This window comes from Protopterus annectens, chromosome 13.part0 (assembly GCF_019279795.1).
Source record: "Protopterus annectens isolate FY-2018-M chromosome 13.part0, PAN1.0, whole genome shotgun sequence".
NCBI classification, from domain to species: Eukaryota; Metazoa; Chordata; order Ceratodontiformes; family Protopteridae; genus Protopterus; species Protopterus annectens.
In genome coordinates, this window is record NC_056747.1 from 183919500 (window position 1) to 183940542 (window position 21043).

Genomic DNA, 21043 nt, shown 5'->3' on the forward strand with positions numbered 1-21043 from the left:
CTTTTACTAATTTCTCCTGTAAATCCTTCTTTTCCTTAGCCAAATGGTTAGATAGGTATTGTACCTGCTGAACTAACTCATGTAAGCCCAAACTAGGCCAGTTTAAGCATACTTCCTTTAACATGTCCCTCACCTGAGGGCGTAACCCATCTACAAAAGCAGCTGACAGTCCGCTTTGTGTTGGTCCTTCGATGGGCTCTGGGTACCCAGAATATGCCTTGAAGGCTTCAGTGATCCAATTTAAGTATTTGTCTACAGGTTCATCTTCTTTCTGTATGACTGATTTAATTTTCAGCCAATTGGGGTTAGGTGGCACTATTACAGTGATAGCATCGACTATATGTTGCCTAACCGCCTCAAACCCATTTTCCCCTTGTATGTTGTGCTTCGGTATTGGGGTAGGAACATTAGCATGATCTCAGATACGTTTCATCAGATCAGCTGGGACAGCATATTGGAGGACAGCTCTAACCTCTACTATGGTAGGGTTTTAAAGACAAATATGTCCTGCCAATACGTGTTGAAACTTTGCTGGGTTAGTACGAATGGGCGGGAGTGATTTAGTAATCACTTGAAAATCAACTGCTGACCACGCCCTAGGTACCACTACAGTAGCCGGTTGTCCCACATCCCTAGCATGTGCTGGGTTTGGGACTTCTCTCAATGGGAATACTCCTTCTTCATCTGATGGGCTAGTGCCAGATTCAGAATCCAGGTTAGATTTGTCCGGACCAATATAGCCGTCATTGTCTTCAATCACAATTGGGCATTGCTTGTAATATTTACCCTTGTGTAAACATCCGGCTTTTTTATTTTGATATATTTGCGGCTGGCTAGATCTAGGGTCAAAAAGCATTTGTGCTTTTCATTTTTGCTGTTTTTTTGTCTTAGAACAGGTTAGTCTAGGTGAAGGTTTACCTGTATCTATTTGGCCAGGTTGTTCTATAATCAGTCTGCTAGATTGGCCTCCCATTGCCTGATCTCCTCTTCCAGAGTCGGGAGCGGTCTGCTCTTCTCCCCGCCAGCCTTCACTCTCTGTTGTGGAGCTCACTGCTCCGTCTTGAACCTGTGAAGGCTAATATTGTGGTGGAGGAGCCGTAGGGGGTGGGGGGAACCATGGGTTATCATCCTCAGATGATTCAGTTATTTGCAATTTACTTAAATCCTGTACAGGATATAATGCCTTAAAGGGTGGTTCCCTTAAGCGTTTACCGTCTGCTACATCTAGATTACTCGCAGTATGCAGCAGTTCCTTTATCTGCTCTTTTAGTTTTTGTTGATTATCCTTAAGACTACTGAAGACTGAGTCCTTTTCCATTTCTTTAGCCTCACACATCCAATCATTAAAAGCTGCCCAGCACAACCCTGGTATTTTTCCTTTCTTTTTTAATTTCTTTCGCAAGTTAGTCAAAATATCTTTATTAAAACTACCATTTTCGGGAAAAGCAAGGTCACCGTCATTTTTAGTAAGGGCGATCCACTGATTTAAAAACATGCAACTGTCCTGGGACACACGGTAAAACATATAACCAGCTGGTGTACCTCTTTCTGGCTCATTTATTTTTCCCTTTTCGCTCCCATTTTCACTCAAATAGAGCTATACTTGTGTAATACAGGTTTAGCTAAGGCGTTATATAAACGTCTTGTTACCCCACTGTCATACCTCCTTTCATACGTATGTCGCCAGTATTTTCATATTAACCCACACTCATTCTGCGCATTCAATAGCAGAAAAGAAATGCATGCCACTTACCTCAAAACAACTGAATGAGAGAAATCATAGCATTTTCTGCGTAAAAAAAAATATTTGCAAATCTTTAAAGCAGACAGGTGCAGAAAAATGAAAGAAACACTGCAGAAACAGAAAAGTCTGTTATGGGCCCTTTTGTTAGCAGTATTTCGTTCAGTTCCTGACTGCTGCAGCTTGTTCTTAATTCAGATCCGAGTAAACGACACCAATTGTTACGTTACACATTACTTTGAAAATGAAGACCAATACAGTTCTTTCTCTCTTTCAGTGGTATTTATTAACTACAATACACATGTGTGGGAGCCTCATGGAAAGTACCAGGGAGACTCCCAGAACAAAAGAATATACAAGTTTATATACTGGTGATATTGCTGACAATACAAAAAATATAAAATGAACCAATTAGATCATTATACAGGGCAATTAACCAATCAAAGGTTTACCCGTAAACATAAGGCAATTTGCATCATCATATCTCTAGGCAGAGAAAGAAAATCGGATACACTTCCAAGAAAAGGCACATTTCCTGTTTTCAAGCAGACTCTTGTTTTGTCAGTATTTTTCCATTGCTCATAGTTCATTCAAAGTTCACAGTACACAGTACATCTTAATACATGCAGACTGTCACATACTCAATTCCCTCAAACACATGCTTTGGCTGTTCATATTCTACATGACAAATTGGGAAGGGTAAAATGAACTTGCAGTGTAAAAGCAAAGAGTACATATGCACAGGATGTGTACAGAATCAGTCACACAGTTTATAGTGGTATCTGAGATGCTCTGCAGAAACACACCAGTGCTGCACAAGCTGATTTATTTACAAGCTTAAGAGGTTTGCCAGTAGAATATTGTATAAAAATTAAACTGTATGTTATGCCAGTGATGTGTGCTTCTCTGGAAGTACCACCATCTCTCAGGAGTAAATCAGAGCTGGAATTAAAGCAAATGGAAAGCTTAGGTGTCACTAACAAGAATTTATAGTCAGTGGAATGGGTGATTGGTATGGTTGGTGTTATAAATCAAACAATATTTGAATTTGTATTTATCTTCAAAATCTGAATAAAGTGAGTAAAAAAGTCATTATCCATTGCTCACAATTGAAGTGGTTTCCAAAGTGCCAAAATGCTAAGTTCTTTTCAGTACAATATGCAAACTAGTATTTCTGGCAGATGAAATTAAATAACATAGGATCCAAATTGCATGCATTTAATACTCCATTAGGAAGGTACAGATTGCTTAGAGTTATGTTTAGCATTTTACCAGTATCAAACAAATCTTTTTTTTTGTCCTGATTACCATGACCATAAGGCCTTCCTCCCTCTCACTGTGTTGGCCAGTTTATTCTCCTTGAGATGAGAGGCCTGAGCCCTTTCATTCACTTGGGACAGAAGTTGAACAGAGATAGTGCTACTAATATCTGTTGGTCATTAGAGGTTTTATCTTAAGTCCTTATGTATCCTGAAAGTGTGCCTGTGGAAACATTAGTAGTGGATGTGCAGTTGGTGCTGTGAAAGCATATGTTCCACTTCAGCAAGTGGTATCATCTCAGTTATTGCTACTTCTGAAAGCAAACAGCCTCCACTAGAGATTCTAGGCTTAGCCTACACCCTGGACACACAGACCCTAACCACTCCCAGAGAGATTTAGGCAGGCTACACCTTATCACTCCTCTTTCTGCTTAGCCAGCACCTTTGACAGTCAAAACTCCAAATCAAACTCAGGATGTCTGGGTCACACTTAGGGCTTTATTCCTGTATGCAGTGGTGCTGGCTCTAGGGCAAATGTATGTTAACAAGAAATCTAAAATACATGGATCCTAATCTAACATTAACAGGACTAATGCCAAAAATCAGTCATACAGGTGCTATGGCCAAAAGACAAACAGACATTACAGAGGTTTCTAGGAATGATTAAGTATCTTGCGGTGTCTCTCCCTAATACGTTTGTAATAACTGTGCATATAAAAAAACTGTTTAGTGCAAGATGTGTGGTGGAAATCGAGCTATGGACATTATATGAGTTTTGAAATACTAAGAAACTGCTTATTGAGGCATCCCGATTTTAACATGAATAAGCCACTTGTGTTGAAAGTAGATTTAGTCTTAATGAACAAGGAGTCATGATCTTACAAGAAAATAAGACAGTTGCCTCTGGGATAAGAACATTTAAAATGCAGAAAAGAGATGCTTTTATAGAAAAATAACTGTTAGCAATAATTTATGTAAGTGAGAAATTTCAAGTTTATGTCTATGGTAATAGTGTTCAGATGGAAACAGACCACAAGCTCTGGCAGGGTATATTTAGAAATCTTGTACAAGCTACCTTTGAGATTCAGGGGATGTTACTCAATTTAAGTATGATCTGTGTGTAAAATTAGGTCCATCAAAGGTACAGTGCATGTGGATATATTGGGTAACACATATTTATCAAAGATGCATGTTGTTGGAAGAATGTGTGATTATCTGGGTAATTCCATAGTTACTAATGGCAAAAGAAATTTAGAGATGTATTGACACTGGCTTTAAAATGCAGTTACTGAAAGTTGTTAGAAAGAAATTATGGCCTTAGTAAAAAATCACTAATAAGGAAAAATATTCAGCTGTCCTGTTCATTCAAGGTAAAATGAGATGTGCCCAGAGTTTAGTATTCAAAACTGACAAAACATTGCCCAAGCAACTAAAAAGACAAAAGTCTGAGAGAAGATATGAATCACATCTTGGAACAATAAAATACAGAGTAAGATCTAGACATATAATGTGTTGGCCAGGATTTTGTGAAATCATTTAGAACAAGTAGTGCACGGATGTACCATCCGCAGTGCCTCCAATAACAACAAAGTCTAGAAGAAGACATGTTAACTGATATGCTGTATTGTCATACCGATAGTGAAGAGAATCCATCCTCTGCCAGATGATGTCAAGGAGCAGATTATTCCTGCCTTGACATATGTGTTATTCACCACCATCCCAGGACATTTTTAAGAAACTTTAAGTTGGGAAGACAGTGCAGCTATTGAAACACCTATTCCATTTACCAGTCACCAAATGTTATAGGAATTTTCCTACTATGTAGTAGCCATTTACATAAAAGCAGATACATTCCAAGTAATTCAGCCTAAAAAAAACATCTTTGATACAAAGGCCTGTAAAGAAGATACAGAGGCCAGAAAATACAACAGGGCAAAGGTGTACATATCATCCTTACTCGAGAGTGTCTGCTATCTTTGAATATTTAACCCATCTCCCACCCCTACCTTCTTCCTCTCCTTACCATTCCTGTATTCTGGGAGAAAGATTTAACCATGTTCAGTGACCAATGGCTCAACCTGACCAGTGGCGTCAGAGTGAGGAGAGGTGATTACTGAAGGATACAAGATCAGGTCTGTTTGGCAGGCCCAATTCCGAAACTCAGCTACATGGCTTCCACTGCCATAGAAAGAGTCCCCCCCCCCCAAATGCAGATGTGCGCGCACATACACACACACACACACACACACACACACACACACACACACACACACACAGGAAGAAGGGGCAGGCTGTTCCTGGTCCTCAGAAAGGATTGGCCTGTGAGAGGCCTAGAATAAGTCTCAAAGTTAGTTAGAGATGCATGATCTTAAAATAGTTCAAGATGTTGACTTTTCAGACCATATACATCCTACTACAGCAGAAGTTGTTCTGTTAAAACTGGATGTGAAAGTCCCTTACCTTCACATTCCTGTATATCAGGAATGTAGTAGATTCCTCAGGTTCCTACCTGGATATTAGCATTTCCAGTTCACCTACATATACTTTGAGTTCTGCACAGTTTCCAGAAGTATTTAGCAATTACTTAGCACGTTTTTGCTCATCTTCAGCTCAAAGATGTCCATATTGACCCCTAACTGCCCAGTTGCAGATTCAGGTCCTCACCCAGGACAATGGGCAGTGGCTGTAAATTACACCGTTTCTTCACTGTCAAGTTTCCATAAACTACAAAAAATTTAGCTTGATCCCTGATGACTTTGTCAGGGTAGTCAGGAACACCAGAGAGAACAGGTTATTCCTTCCGCTAGAGTAGACCTGAATTCTAAATTATTTTAATACACCAGCAAGGTACTGCATTATAGTAAGGAAATGATAAAGGTACTATAATATGATGCATGTCAGCATCCATTAGTATGGCTCCCTTTTCCAAACTGTGCAAGAGAGGCCTCCAGTGCTAGCTGAGGGATTTATGGCAACACCATCTATAGCCACTGAAACAAGTTTTGCCTGACATTACTGCTGTTCAGAAGGAATTCATGTGGTGGGCACACCAAGTACTATGCTATCCAATGATTTATTTTGTTCTTCCTATGGAAACTAGACACTGACAAGAGCTGTATCATCACCTGCAAAATCCACACAAGGTCCATAAAGTCCAGGGAAATGGAACCCTGATAACAGGACCAAACACATCAGTATTAAGGAAATGTTGGCCCTGATGTATGCACTTCAGATTTTTAGGACTGCTAGGAAATTAGGACCCAAGGAATATGACAAAAACATCTGGACATCATCATCATCATCATCAATCTCCCCTTTTACTATTTTCTACATGGTGTCAGGGTGTTGTGTCAACTGTCACCACCTCTCTCAGTTCAGTGCCACTCTCCTGTCTTCTTTGACTGTCATGCTTGACTGTTGCAGGTCTTCTCTGATGCAGACTATACATCTCTTTGGACATCTTCATTTCGTCTTGTTTTGTTCCTGTTTCTTCCAAATCTTCACTAAATTGTCTTCTGATTTCCTACACATGTGGCTGAGCAACCATAATCTTTTCTCTTTGACCTTCTGTGCAAAAGGATCTTTGGCTTCTGCTCTGATGTTTTCATTTCTTCATCTGTCCAATAGTGTACCCCCTACCATTTGTCTCAGGCACATTATCTCAATCACCTGCAGCTTCTTCAGCTGCTCTGCCTTCACAGCCCAGCTTTCTGTACCATACAGAAGTACAAGTCACACCACTGCTTTGCAGAGCTTGCTTTTCAACGTCTTTGGCATTCTTCTGTCACACACTACCCTGAAACTCTGTGCCTTTTGGCTGCAGTTCCTCTGATTCTAGCTTTGACCTTCTTATTCAGACTTCCCTTCTCCTCGGCCAATAATTCCAGATACCTGAAACCGTTCACCTGTTCCTGTTTCCCTCTCTGTCACTTTTCAGCTTCTTTTGATTTTCTTATTTTCTGCCATTACAAATGTCTCATTTGTAGTCAGTTTCATTCCACGTGCCTTCAATTTTGCATTCCATTCCATTGCATTCCCTTATAATTTGCTGAATGCCCTTGTTAGTGTCTGCTTGTAATGCCACATTGTCTGCATGCAGCAGCTTTGTCGATCTGTCTCCTCCTATTTGGTAATTTTTCACCAGTATGAGCAACCCTGGGCCAAAATCTGAACCCTGAGAGGTCTTAGGTTCCCTTAAAACATGTGTGGCAAAGGACAGGCTTACATTTCAGTTACAATGCACCTATCAGATAACTTTCAGCTGTTTTGGGCAGATTGTTGCCTACACATAGAACGTCCTTTGACACCCAGTGCCGAATGTCAGACTGTTTATGAAAGGAGTGTTCTGTCCAAGTCCCCCATAAAATCCTTTATACCTCCCTGGGACAATACTTGGTCATTAAAGAAACTAACCTTGGCACCTTTTGAATGCATCAGCTCCACTTCTGTTAAATTCCTGATTTAAAATTCTTCTTGTAGCTGTAACAACTGCATACAGAACTTCTGATCTGCAAGCTCTGATGGCTGCAGAACTTTAGATTATCTTCCAAAGAAGGCAGGGTGTCATTAAGCACTAATTCCTCTTTTATGCCTAAAATGGTTCTAGAGCTAGCCTTTAATCAAATAATTATTTCCCTAAACCTGCAATTTTATTTCTTTCAATGTACATAAGCAACTTTGATGCTATCAAGAGCACTAAAGACTTTGCATAGCCTAAAGAGCTGTTTGAATTGTACTGCAGTAGTGGGCACTGTGAGTATAGTACAATTGTGTGATCAACGCAGTATAACCGTAGCTGTTTGAATGCAGGATCACTGCTGCAGCACAAGCTGCTATTTGTTTCCTTAAAGCCATAAGGATGGACCCTGTCTCAGTCTACCCCTTATTCTCCTTCCAGTCTCTGCACCATTTTTCACTTGCCTGGGCAGGGGTACTCCTTTTGGCAAACATCTTCTAGAATCACCCCACAGACCAAAATCTCAGACCTTTCTTAGGGATTTGTGTTGTGGGGTGTGTCTCTGTCTCTTTTACAGAAAAGAGAACTAAAGAAGGTGCTGGCTGCTTTTCCGTTTCTACCTGGCATTCTGCTGACACCTTAGGCATAGTGAGGACACTAGCCTTGCTCTGAGGATGTTGGAAACTGTACATGTTTGGCCAGCTGTTGGACTTCTGCCTGCAGCTAATTGCCATTTATGACAAATTACACTGCAATAGTGATTTCTGTATTTGAACATCAACTGTTTACTGAGTTCATTAACCAACTTTACAACTTTAGTTTGATAATCTGTTCCGAATTCTTTATTCTTTTGTTACTTGATAGAGTTTCTTCTGCTAGACCCACGAGTCCATTATTTCTTTTGATATTAACTGCCGCTGCATTAGCCTAATTTACTAACTTGTAATATACAATGACTGCTCAGCTGTGCAAGCTTGATATTATTAAAATATACACCGATGTTTCTTAAAATAATTTAAAATTGCCACTGTCATTACATGCCTATAACACTAGACATTGTTACTCCAAACATTTTTTTGTTTACTTGCCCTATTAGAACTGTATCCTTCCTGTGCTGTAACTGACTGTTCATGCTCTATTGTATCTTGCCAACAGACTTCTTAACTGTCCCTATTTTGGGGGAATGTCCCTATAATCAGGCTTGATTATCTTTTCACACACTTTTCTGACTCCCCTTCATCATTTGATTTTTGAAGATGTTGACTACACAGAAAACCATACTACATATAGTAGTGGCAATTCTAATTTAAAGGGCCATACATTTTTAACTCCCTTTTTCTAAACCAAAAATAAATGACCTTGCATGGTAGAATTTTGCAATGCAGTTAGTTAAAATCTGCAGATTATACACTCTGGTAATGTGCTTATATTTTTCTATAATTTTTCACAGTTTTTTAAAGCTTGTTCTGAGTAGTATCCCACATTCTTACTTGAAGACAGAAGAGTTGTATGCTACTTGGTATTCAAATGGTATGCTGATTAGATGTCCAGATTTTTAGCTGGATGTTCCTCGTTTTGAAGGACATCTGTTCCCATTTTCAGTGTCCGCAAGTTGAGTGATATGCTTGTTAGGTTCAGAACAGCTTACTTGGTGTGCTTGCTTGCTTACTCCACTCACTAAATACTAAACAACCAACAACTGCAGTTACGTACTGTTCACTTCTGCCACCATCATGATTAAAAAGCTGACATTTGCCACTAATAGGGTGCACATGTTTAAACAGACAACACTTAATTAACATACATCTCTTTGTTCAATTCTGAAAAAATAATTGGTAACAATGTATCACATCACTGTGCATAATGGGTTTCATATTGTAATAGGTTTCATTTACAAATTATTTACTTATTGGGCTTCTTTTGAGCTTGCAGGTGGTAGGGGTCACTAATAAACATAAGAACATCACAGTGGGATCAAAGTAGCACATTTTCACAAATTTTCCACTGTATAACTATTCAGGTGATTAAGCCACCATTACTATTTACATCTCAGTTTTTATTCACAGCTGTTTTCTTCCACGGGAGCAAATTTCTTTGTTGAATTAGGATTTCTGGTGGCATTAAGAATCTGTATTAAAATACTTTCTCTTAAAATCAATTTTGCAGCAATCTACATATCTAACCAAGTGCTTTTTGCCTTTTTTTTTTTACTCCATATAAGGTTATTTAATGTTCCTAGCATATTACAATTTGGTATGTAATAAATGCCACAGATTTCACCACTCAGGGTTGTTTTAATGTCAGGAAACTAATCTCTCACTTGGTTGTTCTCTTTGCAGTGCCTTCAGATATATTCAAAGGATGTTACCTGGGATAAAGTACAGAGCTGTGTCAATGGAGACTTAGGAAATCAGCTGATGCATCAGAATGCTCTTATGACCGATGCACTCAGTCCACAACATGAGTACGTTCCATGGATCCTGGTCAATGGGGTAAGATGCTTTTGAGATTACTAATACTGTTAGTCAACTTCCCTGTAGAAGAAAGGTGAACCAATTTTAGGTGACAGAGCATTCATTAGAACTTCAGAAAGGTTTCGTAAACTTCACTAGAAACTGTTTTATCTCCTGGTCACTGCTTTTCACCAAGCCTTTTGTAGTATGGCTCCAGTAAATTTAATTTGAAATGAATTCCATGTCACCGATCAAGGAAACGTTTAAGTAAAATTAACAAGGACCTACGCCATGTAGCTCCTGGATTTTGAAGAATTTGTTGCTTTCTGTTTTAAGTACAGTGCCGATTGTTTAATTTGGTCCTTTTATTCACAGATAATTAGTGTAAGTTTTTATTGCATATTTTTATCTTGGTGGACCAGTACTTTTCTTTGTTTTCTTACACAGTGAAAAAAAAATTAAAAAAACTTTCAAAAATAAAAAAATAAAAGACAATTTTAAATGATGAAGTGGTATCTTGTGTGTTTTCTTGTATCACTGTCCCCCTCCACAAGAGGAATTGCAGTTGCTCCTTTACCTGCACCTAGTGGGCCCATTTGTTCCATGGTCAAAACAGTTGGGAATCCCTGAGTGAGATGTGAGCCCAACATCCCACTCATTCCTGCCTGGGAATTCCCAGTGAGCTCATCTACTCCACAGCAGCAGTCAGGTAGTTGGGAGTGGGTTAACTTTTCAACACCCACTTATGGTGGCCCTCCTGAGATCCACCAAAGCTGCCCTCCATGGGAAAGTATGCCTCCACCCACCAAATTCTACTCTGAGTAAGTTGCAACCTGCACATGGCAGTGCAGGCTTGTTAGGCTCGAGCTCCATGAGGTAAACATCTACTGCTCCCACTAGTTGTCCCTGATGTGGCAAGTCAGAAAGAGGGCAGAAGTAAAGCACACACTACAGAGGTCTCTGTTAGAGATCAGATTATCTGGTGAGTATGCATAAATCTGTTTCTGTTTTAATTAATTTCATTGCTTTTTGTATATTCTTTTTTAATTTCTTTAGATTTTAGGAGTAAGAGTTGGATAGTACTGTGTTCTTCCAAACTAAGAATAAGACAGCCACTTCTTACTAGTTCATCATAAATATGTTTTAATGGGAGCTACAGCTTAATATATCTGTGTCAGGCATTGAGATGAGGACAGCTGCATGAAGGATGCAATAGCAGTCATAATGTGGCAGATGGTGCAGAGAGCTAAAGCTGTGAGTGGTAGTTCCTTTGATATAGGGATTATTCCCTCGGCCCTCCTCTGTCTAATGTTTGGTCTAGAGCAAATCACATAACCAGAAGTTCCTCCCAGGTTGCCCCTGAAAAGAAACTGCGTGTTCAGTGGATGTAGCTGGTTAACAAACTGTTATTATTATTATTATTATTATTATTATTATTATCGGTTACTGCTTTGGGAAAGAGATGAGTGAGTTCTGCCGTGCTTGTTCAGAAACTCAATGCTGCAGGTAGCCTGACCTCCAGAGCCTAGAGTGTAAGCAGAGCTGCTGTCATCTCTACCTGAGTTTTAAGGAAAAACTTCTTCACTGGACTTTATTGATATTGAGCCAGGGGGAACCCAATGTAAGAGCTTCCTAAACCTCAGGTAAATTACCACAGCGAACCCTTTGGTGAATAACATGGAAGTGGAGGACATGCAGAAACGCAGCATTCTGTACTGAAATTGGGAGTTTATTTGATTGATCATGTTGCTTTATAGAGAATCTCAATCCTATGTGCCTGCCCTATCAAATGGACTTGACCCTGCAAGTATTATAACTAACCCCAAAGTGGTGAAATCTCAAAGATGGTTGCACATTGAGCAACAGCTTATTTCTAGCTATGCCAGTGGAAAAACCAGAAACGCAGCAGAGAAGGCTAGTAGACTTGTATTTATGGATAACTTTCAGTAATTGGCTAGTAAGTGCACTGCCTGGATGCCAGGAATAAAGAAATGCAGAATACCTGAAAAAAAAAATCACCTACAAAAAGTGAGGAAGAAACACTGACTGGGGAACATTCTGCAACTAGTCAAAAAGTGAGGAAGAAACACTGACTGGGGAACATTCTGCAGCTAGTCAGCAAACAAAAACAATGTAACCGTCAGACATGACTTCCAGTAACCTACAGGAAGATGTAAGACAACTGCATTCTGACCTGGTTAAAATAAACAAAACACTGATCACTGATGGAGTATATCAACACAAACAACAAAAGGCTGGAAAAATGGAAGTAGCAGATATTCAGATGAAATGATAAAGCTGCAAAAATCAGAGGTTGAAATAAAGAAAAGGTTGGCTGAATATGAGATGTTTAAAAAATAATAGAATTAGAGGATAGAGCACGTAGGGAAAACCTGAGATTTTCAGCTATACCAGAGAAGGTGGAAGGAACAGACTACATTAATTTTATGAAAGCACAATGGTATTCCACAGCAGTAGTTATTAGTTAAAAGGGCACATCATGTGTATGCTCCAAATCTGGATATAAAAAAGCAACCTAGACCTTTAATAGTAAAGATGCACTCCTACCAGCAGAAAGAGTTGATTCTGACAAAATTGTGTCAGAAGGACAAAGTGCTAAAAGTGGGAGACAGCAGAGTGTTTGTGGAGAATGCCTTTCTTCTGTCTGATGTACAGTGAGTAATCAAATGTATTCCACTATTCAGGGGATGTTGAGATGCAGGTGTAAGATTCAAACTGCTGTACTCAGCTGTCTTCAAAGTATTCTTCCCTGGAGGGACAAAATCATTTTTGATGAAGTACGTGCTAAAGACTAAATCCAAATTTTGTCCAACAAAAAGTAAGCCATGAAACAGAAATAGATTCTGCTGTTTGTTCTTCTGGTAATAAAGACCACAGAGGGTCTGCACCTGTGAAACCTTTTCAAATTTTTCAATGGAAAATGTTGGAGAGAAGAAAGGGAGCACTAGAATCGAGAGTATGTTGGAAATGAGACAGACAGGATTTTGGAGATGAGCAGTAATACAACAAGTAACTTAATATGGGATTACAGTGCAATAATTATATTTTTGGAATATGACAGAACATGAAAATCTGGAAATATTGGACTTTTTCAGAATTTGTTGGACTTGTGGTGGACTCTAAAGCATATGCCCTACTTCATGTCATTAATGTTCGGAAAGGTGCTTTGGGGAGTGGATATTGTAAAAAGGTGCTGCTTTTTTTCTATTCTTTTCTTTCTCCCTTCTCTCTCTCTGTCTTCTTGTTCAATTTTAAGAAATGTAGGTACTGTAATGTAGTTAAAAAAAGCCAGGTAAAAAAACATGATAAAAGAAAAATTAATGTGCTTTTTCTCATTCTTGCATGGAGAAATGACTGGATTAAAGACCTTGGATTGATTTAGTAACAAGTTTTAAGAGAGAACAAGTAAATGAAAAAGAACATTGAATATAATGAGGCTTTTTTCTAGCAAATACATGTATGCTCAGTAACAGTTCTTCAGCTGGTCTTCATGTTTTGGAAACAATCTGAAAGTGAAACTGGCTACCTGGTTCTCATGGCTCCATGGAGACAATCTGAAAGAGAAATTGGCTACCTGGTTCTCATGTCTCCAGGGAGACAATCTGATAAAGAGAAACTAGCTACAGTCTGGTGGGGAGTGATTGGCTGAGGGAAAAGAAAAGATAAATTGGCAAAAAGATAATGTTCTGTGAAAACATTCATGGGATTTCCCAGCTGGGAGAGCTAGAAAAAAAACAATTGGCACTTAGTAGAAGCACAGGCAGCACCATGCATGTTAGCATGGATGAAATTCTTTTAGGTTAACTCAAGTCTGTGAGTGTGGTGGGACTTTTATTCCTGTTAGGAGGGTAAAAACTTCAATATTTGAAGGTGTAAATAGTTTTTTGGGTTAGGTTTTAGGGGGGTTATTGGTGGTATGTTTGTTTTTTTCATTTAAGGGTTTTCAATAAAACAAAAAGTATTATAAGAAGTGACATGGGCTCAAATGTATATGACAAGAAACAACTGTATAAAAGTTCAACCTGCCAAACAATGTACACATGTAACACAAAACCTGGAACTAGACATTCAACAAAAAAGGTGTTATACATAAAAGATGGGAATAATAGCTTTTTAATGCAATGATGTTTTCTTTAATGTCTTTAAATGTAAATACAAATGAGAAAGAGTAGTATTAAAAATGTAGAGTGCAAATAGCTATGTTACAGGAGACACACTTAGAAAGAACTGAACATGTTAATTTGATAAAGAAAGCTTTTCAGGATGGTTATTCAGCAGTATACCTGGGACAAAAGAAAAGAGGAGTACTTATATTAATTGCAAGAAGAGCTCCAAAACTGACAGAAGATAAAAAAAGATAATGGAAGCTTTATAGTGCTAAGAGGGTACTGGCAAGGGAGGAGGATTATACTAGCATGTCTTTACATTCCACCTAAAACTGCTATAATGTAGCATAAGAAAATCCGGGGAGAAATAATCTGTTTTCAGCAAAGAAATTTACTTATAGATGGGGACTGGAATTTGATTTGCAGCAGTGAAGATGTGTCTGGGGGGCCCAGAAGGGTAAATATAACAAAGGAGGGTGGATGTTTGAGGAAATTTATGAAAATATTTGGCATGCAAGATGTGAATTCAGTAATAGGAGTTCAGATTGAATGTATGTATTATTCCCCAAGATATAAAAACTGGGCTAAGCTAGACAGAATTTACATTTCATGAAGGTCTTGATACCTACCCAATAACTAATTCAGATCATGCGCCAATCATAGCTAAAATGAAAACAGAGGGTAATGAGATGAAAATGAGCCATTGGCGTTTTCCCACCTACATATTGAAAAAAGAGGAATTTAAGGAATGGGTAGTGGAGATTATTCAAGAGTTGTTATGGAGGACAGAAATGTCTTCTGAAAATATAGCTGGGGAGTGGGATAAAATTAAGGTGGAGTTTAAAAATATGTATGAAATAAAAAAGGGAGCTATGGTGAAGAAGTAACAAGACTTATTTAGAGGGACTGACAAATGTTAAAGTATTGCAGAATTGGGGATCTCACAGAACAGGAAGAGTATCAAATGCAGGATGCTAGGCAGAAAATAAGGGATTTCCTTGATAATATGCAAGAGCTAAGAAAGATTGCTGTTAAGCAATTGTATTTTTTTATAATAACAGAACAATGACTCAGACAACAGAAAACTGAAAGGGCTGTCGCCAAACTTAGGGAGTCTATAACAGAAGCTAACGAGAGATCTTGTAGAGGTATTAGAAATATTTCTAAAATTCTATGAGAGTCTCTATAAAGCAGAGAAATATGAAAATTGGGAAAAGATAGAAATGGAAATGTTTATGGAAGAATTAAATATGCCAAGGTTAGAGTTTCGCTTACTAACAGTTAGGACAGGAGGAGATGAGATAAAAACTGTGATGTATAACCAATCTACAAAAAAGTCCCTAGGAATTGATGATATGCCTGTGGAAGTTTGGAAGCTAGGAGGAAAAAACTGATAAACATATGGAAGTTTTTGTTTAACAGTATCTTAAGGGGAGGAGAAGTGCCACCATCCTGGAAGAAAGCAAGGGTAGCTGTAATACCTAAAGAGGGTAAGGATCCATCATATCCAGCTTCATACAGGCCTATTTCAATACAAAACCATGATTATAAAGTGTTCATGTCTATAATGGCTAAAAGAATGGCTAAAGTAATACCAAAACTGATAGATATGGATCAGGGTGGTTTTATGGAGGGGAGGCAAACATGTGACAACATTAACAAAACATTGATTATCCAGACAGAAGCAGAATGTAAGAAAATACCACTGTTGTTGGTGGGTCTTGATGCAGAGAAAGCATTTGACAGAGTAAGCTGGGACTTTACGAGCAGGGCAATGGAAGCATTTGCATTTCCTGCAAAAATTAGAAGGTTGAGTACGAGAATATATGAGGGATTGGAGGCAAAAATTTAAGTGGGTGGGGTCCTCTCTGATAATTTCTGCTTGAGCAGAGGAACCAGGCAGGGGTTTCCTCTTTCCCCTTTATTATTTGCATTATATTTAGAATCATTGGCAAAGTAAATAAGGGATCAGAAATTCAAGGATATAATTGGGATGGTAGTCAAGAAAAGCTGGCTTTATTTGCAGATATTATTTTGTACCCGACAAAACCAGAAAAAGACATTACAGAGGTGTGGAACATTTTGAGACAGTTTTAGATCTTTTCAGGATACAGAGTTAATGAAACTAAAACAAATGCAATAGCAGTAAATTATGCACTCACACATGAACTGGTTCAGGAACCCATATTTATGGGGACATGATAAAATGAAATATTTAGGAGTATGGATTAAAAATGATTCTATTCTGGCAGCTAAGGATATGTGGGAAGAGACTAAACAAAAGATAATACAAAAACTGAGAAAAATGGAAACTTTGTTATATGGATATGGATAGTAAGTTACAAGCAGTTAGGGGAAGATGGAAAGAATCAAGTGGGATGAGCTGATTCTTCCAGTAGAACAGGGCAGATTGGAACTACCCAGTTTGAATGGGGTATTTTATAGCTACACTGTTAAGACTCCTATACATAGCACAAGCAGAAAACTATAATTCTAAGTGGAAAGGGATGATGATGAAATATGGGAGAAGCTCAAGAAACAAGGAGAGACTGGGATTTTGGATGCAGGCTTTTAAGGAGAATAACTTATGCAGAGTATATCCATAAAATAGCAGAAAGTATTCTAAGAACTAAACCAACATGGAAATGGAGAAATGAGATTCTGCCAATAGGGGTGACAGCAATTAGGGATACAGACTATAGGCAAAAGGGGACTTGAATTTATTGGCGAAAACTGGCAAGGGAACCGAGGTATTGGGAACCAATAACTAGAGAGGGAAAGCTGATAGAATGGGAAGACACCAAGAATGTATTTGGACTGCAGGCTAGAGATTGGCTTCCTGATCAGGGATTGATATTCGAGTATAGGCAAAGAGAAAGAAATATGGCGGTCCTAAATGAAAGCAAACTGTAAGAAGATAAAATCCAGGGAGATAGGACTAATAAAATAGGATGGCATTCTTTACTCAACAAAAAGGAAAGAAGTTGGATTATTAAATTAGGAGAGTTGTTTTCCCCAGGTCTTAATGACCATTTATAAGTATCCAATGAAATGGGCGTGTCATTAACTGATGATTATATATAAGGTGCTTATGTTGTCTTATTTATTTGTATTTTGTCACTGTGGAAGGCAAGTTTTGCCAAACCAGTTTGACTATTTTTTTGGTGTTGCCACGTACAATAAATTTCACTCATTTGGTGCTGGCCTTTTTTACTGTTACAATTTTGGTCCTAAATGAAAGACCAGCACTGGTAGAGTTTTTAATAGAATTTAGAACAGAAGCTGCCATTAAAAAAGGAATAATTAGTAGAGCGTATGAAATATTGCATGATAACTATACCAATCAATCAAAGGAATGGGTGGATATATGTTTGTCTCCCAAATATGTAACAAAATATAGATTTAGGATTTTTGCCTGGAAATGTTTACATAGATATTTTTATAGCCCAAGTAGACTCCAGAGAATTTTTCCTCAGGCAGACAGTAAATGTTGGAGGTGTAAAGGGGAAGAAAGAGGTAATTGGGAACAAATTTTCTGGGAGTGCAGTGAGTTGGTGGTCTTTAAGGATTCCCTGTGGGATGCACTGTCAGATGCTGGGTGGGCACATTGGTCTGAGGAGGGATATGATTTTTCTGAGCTGTGATACAGAATCGGAATTGCTTAGACATGGTAAGGCCTTGCTGTGTCTGATAATAGTGGCTGCCTAAAAAGCAATTGCTAGAAAATGGAAATCAAAATCTAAACCAACTATACTGGAAGTAGTGAATATAGTAACAGAGATAAAACAACTGGAATTGAGATCTTTAGAAAAGGGTAGGAGCAAATTACATAAGAAAAAAGGGAATTGTGGGAACAGTACATACAAAGGAGGAATGAGGTCTAAAAGGCGGCAGAACTTAAGTGAGCTATGTAATGTCTGAGTGGGAAAGATTGGGTAAATTATAAGTGATGTATAATGTTTGCAACTGGGAATGTCAGTATGGTTTGTGATGTAAAATGCTTGTGACTAGGATTGTGTTGGTGTGGTTTGTTTTCATTTATATAAATGTATGATTGCCTATGTAGTAAGTGATGGTTTAAAAAGATGTTTCTTGTTTTAAAAAAAGGCAGGAATTGAATAATTTATGTAATGTTGCTTAGGTTATATGATGTATAGCAATATATGTGAAGTATAATGTTTGTTATTTTAATATAGTTTGATTACTTTTATATGAATGTAAATTTGCCTGTGTCACAAGTGATAATTCAGTAAAGTTGTTGATTGGGGGGGGGGGGAGTAGTGAAACCTCAAACCAGGTGTATGCAGAGAAAGTCTTCTTCATGGAGGCATTGTTAGTCTCTCATCGGTATTAGCTGATGTGGCTGAGCTTCTTGGTATTTTTGGTCAAAACCTTCGTAAGAACCTATGAACTTAAGTCCACTGCCTGAGCTAGCAGGCTCAGTGGCTTTAAATTTCATTTTTTGGAAAATGTTTTTCATTGTAGTTACCATCATTGCTACCAAATCTGTGATTGAGGTCATTTTTTTAAGAAGCATATTTAATATTTCACAAGGGTCAGGTGTCTCTTCGAACTAACACATTTTTCCTCCCAAAAGCGTTGTTAAAATTGTTCTTATCTCTCCATCCACTGGATTTCATTCTGGGTCAGAAAATAGGGTAGAAAGAATCCTTCATATCCTGAATGTGATCTGTCAGCTCAAGTTGTACTTGAAGTGAGCTCATGAATTTGAGTACAACTGTTTGTTTCCTTTACTCCAAGGAAGGAAGAACTCACAGCTATGAGACAAACCCTTTCCAAGCTGATTGCATCATTTTTTTGCCATTAATTGGTGAATTTCCCACTTGAAAATGCTGCTGTTTAAAAGCAAATCTACCATGGGAATGCCTGCTTCCAGTACATTCTTCAAAACAACTCTTCATTGTGGCTATTTTTGCTATGACCATTTTGTTGTTGGTTCACATTCAGCCTAATTTTCTACCTGGCAGTTCATGGTTCACCCTTCATAGCCTTTGCCTTTTGGCCATCCTCTGGCTTCTGCCTTCCAGGAGGGTTTAATGCTGTTTGGGATTATTCACATTCATAGTCCCACCTAGCAAATATGTTACCATTATGTCAGGTAATATGTGAGGGGACCCTCATTGGTGGGCACTATTACTTTTGTCCCTTCCCCCTCTGCCTGTTCATCCAGAGGCCGATAGTTTCCTGTAACTTGGACAGATGTGTTTAAACATCCTTGTACACTGTAAATGGCTTTATCTTCTAGATTTTCAAAAGTGAGCTCTCCGTGATTAGAAGTGAACCGATACATGCAAAGGCTAGGTGGTCCTTCCCAGTGTTACACTCAATATATTACCACTGCAAGTGAGAGTGGAGAGCACAGGTACCACCAGGCATGGGAGCTTAAGGAAAACCTAGCTGAACTGAAGATGGAGGGCAAAGGTACTGTAAACTGTAGACAGAGAGGACTGCCTCCTTCTAGATCACTGATATGGTGAGCAAATATCTGCTGTTTATTGATACATTTTGGTGGAATCCAGGGCTTTCATGTAAGGGTGGAGGAGAGTTGCTTTATAGAAAGGCAGATAGTACTTTGACAAGAACCCAGAAAAAATGGAGAAGAGGATGCAATAGGATGATTTTGGGGGGTATCTCTGTTTTTTTCTTGGGCACTAAGTTTATTCAGATCTTAGCAGGCTTCTTTTAGACCTTGTTCAGTTGTTCAGTTCCCTTAATTTATTTATTTTTTCTGTGTTTTTTTTTCCTTAGAGTTTTCTGTGGGCTACCCTGCTGTTGTATTACCAGTAGCATAAGAACATGGTGTCTGTATTCAGTTTCCATGCATGTTGGTTACTGTGCAAGCCATTAATTTCTACAGTAACAATTGTACAACAAATGAAGAAAGCTCATCAAAACAGCGTAATAATGCAATTCGCAGTAAAAACCAAACGGTGCTGGCAAGAGTTACCTCCAACAACAATGAAATGAACAGTAAAAAACAAAGCAGGAGGTAGCAGCCACGGCTATATAGAATAACAGCTTTATTAGTAAAAGAGGTGAGCGCCTTCGTGACACCAGCCACTTTATCAGACAATCAAAGAACAGTAAAACACAGCATTTATACCAAGCTTATCATTGCCATCAACTACCCAATTAATCCTTAAAACCATATACCTAGTATAAAACGTTTTATACCTAGTGTGAACATTTTTAAAAGCTTAAAATTAAAAACAGCTTGACAACAGAAACAGCATATCACGTCATACAACTTAATACATGCAATATAAAAGTATAAAAATATATAAAAGTATAAACACGTATAAAAGGTCAAGGGGGGAGGGGGGTACTACCTACTATTTCTTTAAATCTCTATTTTTCACACTGATATGATGATATGCTGTTTATGTTATCAAGCTGTTTTTAATTTTAAGCTTTTAAAAATTTTCACACTAGGAATAAAACTTTTTATACTAGGTATATGGTTTTAAGGATTAATTGGGTAGCTGATGGCAATGAAAATCTTGGTATAAATGCTGTGTTTTACTCTTCTTTGATTGTTGAGCGCTCACCTCTTTTAATAATAAAGCTGTTAATCTACATAGCTGTGGCTGCTACCTCCTGCTTTGTTTCTTACTGTAATAATGCAATTCCTTTTAATGGCTCATCAGGCATGCTGAGATTAAAAAAATATTGTAGTTTTCAGAGTAGATGAATGTGATTTTCTGATGTAGATTATGTGTTGCATTGGCTGTGCATCAGTTAACACATGCATTACCTAGATCTGCTGTGAATGGTTAATGAAGTGGCAGTGTTTAGAATACTGCATAGGTGATTTTGCCTGGAAATGGTACAGATTATATAAAAGTATTAAGGGTGTACCCTGAAAGACATTCATTGTGACACCCTCAGATTAAACCTGTGTTTATGGGGAAAGGGTGAAAGATACTAAGAAAAGGCAGAATGTTGCAGGATATGTATTGTAGGATGTTATATCCCACACCAGTATC

At 38.2% G+C, this 21043-nt stretch overlaps 1 protein-coding gene across 1 annotated transcript in view; it reads left to right on the plus strand.

Moving 5' to 3' along the window:
* IFI30 (IFI30 lysosomal thiol reductase) overlaps window positions 1–21043 on the plus strand; it is a 169866-nt gene that overhangs the window by 140071 nt on the left and 8752 nt on the right. The window contains exon 5 of the mRNA XM_044090760.1: window positions 9796–9948. Within this exon, the coding sequence (XP_043946695.1) occupies window positions 9796–9948 (153 nt within the window). The remainder of the gene's footprint in view (window positions 1–9795; window positions 9949–21043) is intronic.